Raw genomic sequence first — 11,512 nt, forward strand, 5'->3', positions numbered from 1 at the left:
AACAGTCAACAAAACCAAAAGACAACCGACAGAATGGAAGAAGATATTTGCAAATGACATATCAGATAAAGGGCTAGTATCCAAAATCTATAAAGAACTTCTTAAACTCAACACCCAAAGAACAAATGATCCAAGCAAGAAAAGGGTAGAAGACATGAACAGACATCTTTCCAAAGAAGACATCCAAATGGCCAACAGACACATGAAAAAGTGCTCAACATCGCTCGGCATCAGGGAAATCCAAATCAAAACCTCAATGAGATATCACCTCACACCAGTCAGAATGGCTAAAATTAACAAGTCAGGAAATGACAGATGTTGGCAGGAATGCAGAGAAAGGGGAACCCTCCTACACTGTTGGTGGGAATGCAGGCTGGTGCAGCCACTCTGGAAAACAGTATGGAGGTTCCTCAAAAAGTTGAAAATAGAGCTACCATATGACCCAGCAATTGCACTACTGGGTATTTACCCCAAAGATATAAATGGAGGGATCCGAAGGGGTACGTGCACCCCGATGTTTATAGCAGCATTGTCTATAATAGCCAAACTATGGAAGGAGCCAAGATGTCCATCGACAGACGAATGGATAAAGAAGATGTGGTATATATATATACAATGGAATATTATGCAGCCATCAAAAGGAATTAAATCTTGCCATTTGCAAGGACATGGATGGAACTGGAGGGTATTATGCTGAGTGAAATAAGTCAATCAGAGAAAGACATGTATCATATGACCTCACTGATATGAGGAATTCTTAATCTCAGGAAACAAACTGAGGGTTGCTGGAGTGGGGGGTGGGGTGGGAGGGATGGGGTGACTGGGTGATAGACACTGGGGAGGGTATGTGCTATGGTGAGCGCTGTGAATTGTGTAAGACTGTTGAATCACAGACCTGTACCTCTGAAACAAATAATACATTATATGTTTAAAAAAAAAAAAAAGAAGATAGCAGGAAGGGAAGAATGAAATGGGGGAAATCGGAGGGGGAGACGAACCATGAGAGACTATGGACTCTGAGAAACAAACTGAGGGTTCTACAGGGGACGGGGTGTGGGGATGCTTTAGCCTGGTGATGGGTATTAAAGAGGGCACGTACTGAATGGAGCACTGGGTGTTATGCGCAAACAATGAATCATGGAACACTACATCAAAAACTAATGATGTAATGTATGGTGATTAACATAACATAATAAGAAAAAAAGAACATCTGATTAATGGCAAATGTCTTTAAGACAGTGGCCAGTATCCTAAGAATTAAATGATTGACTATACAGAAGAATATTTTCAATTTGAAAATTTCCCTTTAGCAAACTTCTCAAGGCAAAAGTACCAAGGATTACAAAATCACTGACTAGATGAATAACAAGACAGTTATGTAAATTTATAAGATGCAAACACATATATTAACATGTCATGTATTTTCTGCAGGCTAGCAGAGACAGATTCAGATATTTTGAAGCAATGATTAAAAAATAATCAAGATTAAAAATCTACTTTGTTAGACACAGGAACAATAAAATGTTTCTCATGTCTACATTTAGATTCTTCATGAAATTTTCATGTTTACTATATTAAAGAATTACTTATTCTGACAATTACTATTTTATGAATTCAATATAATGCTAGATGCTTTGCTACTAATAACAAATAATGCTATACACCATTAAACCTTAAGAAAACATAATTCTTAGTCTGGGACAATTTATGAGAATTGAAGAAAATATGGAAAAACAACTACAAAATGTCCATAGCAATTTAACTCTATGTTTCTGTACTTACTGCCCTATGTTAAACAGACAGAAAAGAAGTCCATTATGCAAAACTAATATCCACAAAATTATAATTTGTTCGTTATTCATTCAGTGAATATTTATCAAGACCTACTATGTGTAAAAATAAATAAAACAGCGTATACTCTCATGAAACATTTCTAACTATGTCTTCCTACTAAAATAATTCATAAGTCCCACCACTACCTCAAATTTAGCAAGTCCAAAACCAAATTTATTTTGTTTCTTTTACAATCTGATTCTTCTGTGGTTGAGTGAAATTATCCTTGATAGTGAAGGATGTAAAGTGATTAAAAGTTTTACTTTGAAAAAACTCAACCAGCCTCCTCCAACCCCTGGCAACATGTCTTTCCACACTGAAACTGGTAACATAACATAATGCAACTTCTTTGATGCTGTACTTAATATACTCTTCTCATTTCCAACTCCACTATTCTGTACCTTCAGAATCTGCCTGTACTACATGCACACTGTGCCAGGTGTCCCTACCTCCAATCTTTCTTCACTCTAATTTACCTTCTATGCAAATATCAGATTAATCTTATAATAGAATCACAACATTGCTTAAAATAATCTTCAATAGCTTCTCTTGTTGTCCAAGTTGTACACAAATTCCGCCAGCCAAGAAAATATTATGTTCTAATCCTGGATATCAGGGTAGTAGATCTCAAAGTGAGATTTGCTCTCTCATAATTATTCACAGAAATCTTTATACTTACAATTTTTGTACATTTTTAGAAAAGTGGAAAAACAAGGAAAAAAGAAACACATCAAAGATGGCAGGTAAAAGGCTGAAGCATCTCCATTTTTGAGAGAAGCAGGTAGTAGAGTTCTAAGAGCAAATATCACTTCGAGATCCTGATTTCAATTCCTTTGGATAAATACCCAGAAATGGAATTGCTGGATCATATGCTAACTCTTTTTTAAAATTTTTTGAGAAACCTCCATACTGTTTTCTACAATGGCTGTACCAATTTAAATTCCCACCAATGGTGTATCAGTGTTCCCTTTTCTCCACATATTCACCAACATTTGTTATTTTTTGTTTTTTTTGCTGCTGTTTTTTTCCCAAAGTAGGCATCCTAATAAGTGTGAAGTGATATCTCATTGCGATTTTGATTTTCATTTCCTTGATGATTATTAATGTTGAGCATCTTTTCACATACCTGTTGACCTATATATAATAATACTGTACTGTATACTTAAAATTTGCTAAGAGGGGAGGTATTATGATAAGTGTTTTACCACATACACACACAAAATAATACTAAAGGGGGTAGGAGAAGACTTTGGAGGTGATATATATGTATATGGCCTTTATGATAATGATGGTTTCATGGTTGTATACTTACTCCCAAATCCATCAAATTACAAACATTAAATATATACAGATTTTTATATATCAAACCTCAATAAAATGGTTCAAAAGAAATATTTCCACAAAAGTTCTACTGAATAAGCTTGCTAAATTACACAGCAATATATATTCCCTCTGTAAAATATACTGACCGATGCTAGCAGCCAGTTGAACACTCATAGCTCTTTCTCCAATTAGCAAGTCTTCATTTCCCCCCAACAAGTGCACTGTGGGCTACTTGTTTTTCCTTCACCATCACAGTTATTATAATGGAAATTGTATACAGTGTATTAAAGATATGGTTTACAAAGGAAGCTAATATAAAACTGCAATTTATATAACTACATTGAAAGGTCCTATCTATATATAAAACAATGATGAATAAATTATAAATACAATTCTCAGGTTAAAAGAAAATGTTCAATGTTTAAAATTACTTTTATGACTCCTATATTTAACCAACTTTATTAGCTAATTAGCTTAATCACCAACCAAAATAGAGTTGAATAAAATGGCTTCTATTTTGCTTATTTATGATTCTTTTTTCTAGACTGTGAAATAGATTGGCAAGAGTGAGGGATAAATTAATTTGACAAACACTATTGACCAATGATTTTGTGTCAAGTACTTTGTTTATCAGTATATGTCAGGTAAATTAAAAATGTTTGTTTTAACCTTTAGTCTTATTTAAGACTAAATAAGATAGTGTACCTGAAATTACTTGGAAAAATTAATCACTATACAGACATTAATTAACAGAATCCCTGAAGAAGAGCCCATCTACTTTTTTTCCTCAAATGGAGTTGCTTCCATTTGAGGGGCTATGCTGACAAATCTTCCTTCTATTGAAAGGGTAACCTTCATGGAACCCCTTGACTTCGTAATTCTATTTTACTGTTTGCTTCTGAATTATAGGAATCTATTTGCTAATTTTAACAAATATTTCATTTAAAAAAATGTACTAAATACTTGGCACTATGCTATTACCTGGAGATTCTTTCAAAGTATTCGTTATTTCACTTAGTTGTACACATAAATCTGTATAATAGATTATTTACAAGAAACACATAGAATAAAAATCAAGAAGAAATACTGGATCCTCATCTTAAATGGTGTATCCATGTTCAAAGTAAGGATTCAATTTCATTTTAAATTAAAACACATAAACACTGAGTTACCTTGTCAATATGTTCATTTTTCTTTGGTTCTCCACCTCCACATTTCCTGGTGCCAGAGAAGTGAAGCATAATAGAATGGCACTGAAATCCCCCAAGGGTGTATTTATCCCAGATGGGTAAATGACTGTGACACCATCAAGGTTCTTCATAAAAATTTTCCATACGTAGAGGTAAATAGGTGACCTTCATATACCCCACTCTAAATAAGGGTAAGAGAAGCTCTCCTCCCGGTCTAAAGGACAAGTCAAGCAGTTACTCAGATCAGAACCAGTACTTGGTTGTGTCTATAATAAAATGTGTCTGATGACTTTAAGCTCCATCATGAGTAATTTAGCTTAGATAAACACAAGGAAGGGTTTCTTGGAAGTGAAGTGAAAGACAATAACTCACTTAGTCTCTGGCATTGCTCCTTCAACATCTTATTTGTATCCTCTCTAATTCTCCACATCTTGAAAGGTAAGACTCTCCCTACCTACCTCCGGTCTCTGGTCTCCAAACCCTCGGAACCACTGACTATACTTACTCTCTACTGTTTGGTTCATTTCCAGGAACCTGATACATATTCAGAAATTCCAAATTCCATAAAGACATTTTGTTCTCATCTATTTAGCTCATCATAGCAAAACTGTGCTTCTTCTATGAATATATTTCTTGACACGTGTAATAACCAAAGCCCAAAATCACTGGTACATCCTCTCTATTGTTTTACTTATGTTTCTAATTTGTTTACACTTACTGTAGCACTTTTATTCCATTCAGTTTCTTAAGACTGCAGCAATCTGATTTGTTTCTTTTTAATTTTGTCTGAAGAGCAGAAGCAGTATGGTACAGGGAAATGAGCATACCTAGAGTCAGACAGACCTGGATTCACACACTGGCCTATTATGTCTGTCTAGGGGAACCTTTACTCTGAAACCAGTCTTCTCACCAAAAAGCTGAGAATGTTAGTCACAGCCTATTAATGGTTCTATTCAATTAAAGCAACAACAGGTACAGATATGTGGCAAAGAACCTGGCTCAATATTAATTTTTTTTCTCACTAAGAATACTTAGAGGGCTACCCTCTCACTGGTCTTCTGAACTTTCACCCAGTGCATATTTCAGCCCAGGCCCCAGACATGGAAATGGTGGTGCCTCCCAGGTCAGCATGTTCATAGGGTGCAGCAACTGCCTGCCCTCCATCGGGCTCCCTGCTCACCGGGAAGCCTGCTTCTCCCTCTCCCACTCCCCCTGCTTGTGTTCCTGCTCTCGCTGTCTCTCTCTCTGCCAAATAAATAAAATCTTTAAAAAAATTAATAAATAAAATAAAATTAAGCCTCATTAGTTTATTTACATAGTATACAATACATACGCAATCCTGACATAAAATTGTTTTGACTCTGAACCATAGAAACATTAAATAATTAGGAGATTTGCAAACCTAGATATCTCTAACACATTGGTCTTATTTATTGATATGGTATTATATTATTATTGAAGTAGAATTATATCATTATTATTATCATTGAAAGGTGTAGTGTAGTTGTTTTTTGTTTGTTTGCTTTTTGTTTTCTTTTGTTTTTTAAATTTTATTTTATTATGTTATGTTAGTCACCACACATTACATCATTAGTTTTTGATGTAGTGTTCCATGATTCATTGTCATAACACCCAGTGCTCCATGCAATATGTGCCCTTCTTAATACCCATCACCAGGCTAACCCATCCTCCCACCCCCAAAAGTGCAGTGTAGTTGTTAATAGCACAGGTTCTAAAGTCTTACTTTCTCTGATTCCCAGCATCAATTCTTTCAGATTTTATGACCTTCAGCTATTTATCCAAACTTCTAAACTTCACCTTATGCATCTGTAACAAATAAAAATACTTCTTCCTTAGGTTTGTCCAAGGCTCAAATGAAGTAATCTATGTAAAATACTTAGATCATTGTATGGAACATCTTCTTATCATTCATATAATATATATCCAAATAATCCTATAAGAAATCAAAAGTCAGATTAAAGACCAGGGTATACATGCTACAAAAGAAGATTATCATTTTCCTCATTGATTTTTACCATGACAGGGGCAGGTTCCATAATGGTAAACAAGGCGGTATTTTAGTTTATAAATTAAGAAGAGTATCAAGCTTCAGATCCATGGAACTGAAGCATCTTCCCTCAGTTCCCTTTAGTAAACTTATGTCATGAGACAGGATGAACTGGCATTATCTATGGTGGATTCTTAGATTATCCCTGAAAAGAAATGTTTCCCCGCTAAGTTAAAATAAATTTTCACTTAGAATATGGGTTTAATAATTCTAAAATTGCAAGGCAAAATTAATCAATTATTTTCTTAGGCTTAGACCTACTCATCATTAGAGTATTTCAGGAAGGGCAAATAAAATAGAAATTAGCAAAAACATATTGAATATCTTCTATGAGCAAAGAATTATACTAAGCAAAGTTTAGTAAAAATAAACTCTTATTCTCATGAGACCATACTAATAAGTATAAACTTATAATCTAGTTGAAGGATAAAAAATTTAACAAAAAATATTGATGAGTCCAAATTAGTAAGTGAGAAACAACAAATTTAGCTGAGTATGAAATTAAATTGAACTTAATTAAATATCTTATTTCAGTGATGAATCCCACAGACATAATACTAAGTGAAAGGAGCCAGATGCAAGTAGTATATACTGCATGACTCTATTTATATCAACATCAAGAACAGGAAAAAGTCATTATGGTAACAGAAGTCAGAATAATGGTTACAATAGGAGAGGATATTGATGAGGATGAGGCATTAGGAAGCCTTCTGGGTTGCTGGTAATGTTCTATCGGTTATCTTGAAAGTAGTTATATGAGTGCATACAGGTGCATTAAGCTGTACTCTAAAATTTTGAGCACTTGACTAAATGTGTATTAAAATTGAAAAGTAATTTTTAAATTCTAAATTTAGAAAATCAAGATCTTAACAAGAGAATTCAGCTCCTGCAGATCATAATGCAAATTTCCCATAATTCTACTTTCCCTACTTTCCTCTTGACTGGGGTCCCTGGACTTGAATGGGCCCATGCCTGGATCTCGATCCCCTTCTGTTGCCTCTATTTAACTGCTCTTTCTGGGAATACCCTGATCCTGTTCATAGTTCTCACTGAGCCAAGCCTCCATGAGCCCATGTACTATTTCCTCTCCATGTTGTCCACCACTGACATTGGCTTATGCATCTCTACACTGGTGACAGTACTAGGTATATTCTGGCTCAGTGACCTAGAGATCAGCTTTAATGCTTGCTTATCACAAATGTTCTTCATTCACCTCTTCACTTTCATGGAATCTTCAGTGCTCCTGGCTATGGCTTTTGATCATTTTGTGGCCATTTCCAACCCATTGAGATATGCTACCATTCTAACTCATGCAAGGATTACACAGATTGGTTTGGCAGTTATTACGAGGGGGACTGTCATTCTGACACCACTAGTCTTGCTTCTCAAGCATCTATCGTTCTGCCGAAGTCACATGCTCCATCATTCTTACTGCTTCCACCCTGATGTAATGAAACTCTCATGTTCAGACACAAAGATCAACAGTGCATTTGGACTAACTGCAATCATCTCTACCGCTGGAGTGGACTCTATCTTTATCCTGCTTTCCTATGTCCTGATCATTCGCTCAGTTCTCAACATTGCATCCCCAGAGGAGAGGAAAAAGGCTTTCAGCACCTGCATTTCTCATATCACAGCTGTGGCCATATTCTACATCCCTTTAATCAGCCTGTCTTTTGTTCACAGATTTGGAAACATTCTCCACCATACGTGCCCACACTGATTGCTAATATTTATTTGCTCGTTCCCCCTGTGATGAATCCCATCATCTACAGTGTGAAAACAAAACAGATTCAAAAAGCTGTGCTCAAACTTGTGTGTTCTAAGGGAACTCATATTTAACAATTACTGGCCCATAAAGACCTATTTCAAAGTCAGTGAAATTTGATCATAAATTGGAGTTATAACCCATGCAATTTTAGAGTTGGGTGGAACTAGGTGTCATCTAATTCAAACATCTCCACAATGCTGTTAGTCCTACCTAAGGCAATTTAACCTTTCCTACCACCAAAATACTAAGTCAGATTCTCAGTACCTCTCAGTTACCCTATTCCTATAGATTACTAACTGACTTCCTATCTCTCTGCTATTTCTATCAAAACTACACAACATTCACTTTGAATTAATTTTTCAAATATCCAGCACAAATAAAATTTAATAAGAAACCAATAAGCATCTCTTCCATGTTTATTTCTCATACACCATTCCTATCTCTAACAAAGTCCTCCACAATTTGGATTCAAATTTCCTTTAAAATTTACCTCTTTCTCTTTTCACATACTCCGCAGTCATAGAATACCAGTCTGCTAACTGTTCCTTCATATACATGCAACTTTCTTAATGGTGAGCTTCACTGTTAACTCTACTTCAACCTTGACACCCATCTTCCACCTTGAAAGTCTATTTATATGTCAAGGCTCATCTTTAAATATCTTCTTCATTAAATTTTTTATGATTTCCCCAATGACACTTGATCTCTCCTTCCCATATTTTGCCTTTTTTTTAAAAAAAAAAAGACTCCATTCATTTGAGAGAGAGAGAGAGATAACAAGCAGGGTGGAGAAGCAGAGGCAGAGGGAGAAGCAGACTCCCCACTGAGCAGGGAGCCCGATGAGGGACTCCATCCCAGGACCCAAGGATCACGACCTGAGCTGAAGGCAGATATTTAACCATCTGAGACACGCAGGTGCCCCATATTTTGCCTTTTATAGCACTTTTCCAATATCTTTTTGCATTTATGGACTTTAGACTATATGGATATGAATATGAATATGAATATGAAGGCTGTCACAAGTTTATAAATTCCCTAAATAAAAAAAAGCCTTAAAGCTTCTACAATTCTTAGCAGAATACCTTTCACATAGCAGATACTCAATGATAGTTGTTGAATTGAACTGAACATAACAGACTATCGAATAGTCCATCTGAACAATTTGTGTCATTTAATTCATTTTGCATGTGTAAGACATTTTCTTACAAGTGATCCCAATTTTTCTACCTATATTATCCAGCAACTGATCATAGTTCTGACTTTCCAAACCACATAGGCAAAGGGCTATTTTAGAACTTGAGATCACAGTCTCTGGAATTTATCCCAGTTTGGATATGGCCCAATTTGACTAAGAGTAATTTAAGCCATTTTTTTTTTCATGAATGGTTTCACAGAACCAACTACTATACATAATTTAAAAAAAAATTTCCAGGTGCCAAAGACAAGTTCACTGATTGTGACAAATGCACCACTTTGATCAGAGATGTTGATGATAGAGAAGGCTATGCATAAAATGGGGTGAGGGGTATATAGGAACTCTGTAATTTCCACTGAATTGTGTTGCTGTGAACCTAAAACTGCTTTTAAAAACCCCAAATCTATGAAAGTGCAGATTCCTGAGCCCCACTCCTAAAATATTTTATTTTACTAGTTCAAGGATGAGGCCTATGAATCTGTATTTATAACAAAATCGCCAGGTATGTCTAATACTCAGCCGGTTTGGGAAGCCACTGAACTATAACAAGGCATAACTGTATATCTCTCTGTTGTTTGTTTATTATCTTCAATATAATATTTATTTGTTTTGATCTCTGTAGGGAATTGTGGGGGGAGAGAATAATCTTTAAATCTTTCTCTCTGTGGAAAAACTGGATCTAAAATACCAGAGTATATCAAGTGATTTCAGTGGTCTCCTTCCCAAAGTAGGTGTGAAAACTATATTCATACACTTTCCATGTTTCTTCAATATTTATATTTCCCTGGCATATATTTCAATATTATTCATAGCAAGTTAAAAAGAAAACCACCTTAGCAATTGCAGTATGTTAAACCACATGGGACAGCAAGCAGATTTAGGCAATGCAGAATATTTTTGAAGCACAAAGGCAAAACAAGAAAATACAGCTGACCAGAAAGAGATCCTTTAGGAATAGATTTTTCTAAGAGGCAAATGATTCTCCTGAGAATGGGTTTCTCATAGATACCCTCCCCTCAGATGTGAATGATACCTCAGATCCTTGTCTCTTCCTCATCATCTTCACTTGATGTAAGTATAGGGGAGTCAGAAAGACAGTGGATATACATTAATGTTAGGTTTATGTGGGCTCATCTTGCAACAAGAAATCTGGCTTTATTAGAGGAAGTATTTCTAAGATGCAAACATAAGATTCTGTGGAACTGCCTTTGATTTAAGCATTTACTCTGGAAATGTCCTAGTATTGTAGAGTTGTCAACAAAGCTTAGAAATAAAAAATAGAGATTCTTTCCAATGTACTGAATCTCAATTCTGAAAAAAAACTCATAAACAGTAAAATTCTGAAAATAAAAAAATCCAGAACATGTGGTCAGTTTAAAATCTGGCTAGGATTCCCTAGATAAGATAAAATATCCAAACTGTATTGTCCATGGTACTAGACATGGGGAGTCTGAATAACCCCAAAATTGAATTTGAGTCATCAATGTAGAATTCTGTCATAAAAAGTAAGAACAATATAATTTCTTTAAGCAAAAACATAAAATATGGGATATCTAGGGTCATATGCCCAAATCCCAATGTTGAATTTCCAAAGAGATAAATAATTCATCCAAAAATAATAGAGATTTATTATTAGTAAGGCATGAGATTTTAGTTCTTTTTCTTATAGTGGGGATGATGCTGGTCCTTTCAGAATTACAAACTATAATATTATTTTATTATTATTATTATGTTCAGTTAGCCAGCATATAGTACATCATAAGTTTTTGATGTAGTGTTACTATAATATTCTTAAAGAGACCAAGACATTCAAGCCAGACTGATAATGAGGAGATGCATTTGAAGTCAATTAACTTAGGTTAAATATGTCAGCAGTGGCTATAAAAATGAGCAGCACTAATGGACGTATCTATAGCTCAAATCCATGACTCCAGGAGACATCATTATCTAACATACATGATTAATTTTACCAATGGTCTTAATAATTTAGCATGTAAGGAAATAATAGCTTTCCATCTCTCCTCAATTGATAAGGAAATAAGTTTTAAATAACGCAACAAAAATCAGGAAGTGAAAAACAAATCTATCAAATATCAAGTGTTTGAAACCATAATACATATGCATTTATATGA

The 11,512-nt window shown here is 35.0% G+C and overlaps 1 protein-coding gene across 1 annotated transcript; it reads left to right on the forward strand.

The window, feature by feature from the left end:
- The first annotated feature begins 7,312 nt into the window (after positions 1–7,312).
- On the forward strand, positions 7,313–8,256 carry LOC118542645 (olfactory receptor OR51C1-like). Its single transcript, XM_036103043.2, is given in 2 exon segments — positions 7,313–8,108; positions 8,111–8,256. Coding segments are annotated over 2 exon segments (942 nt in total).
- Positions 8,257–11,512: the final 3,256 nt, after the last annotated feature.

The sequence above is a fragment of the Halichoerus grypus genome, chromosome 11, assembly GCF_964656455.1.
Source record: "Halichoerus grypus chromosome 11, mHalGry1.hap1.1, whole genome shotgun sequence".
In the NCBI taxonomy this organism is placed as follows: Eukaryota; Metazoa; Chordata; class Mammalia; order Carnivora; family Phocidae; genus Halichoerus; species Halichoerus grypus.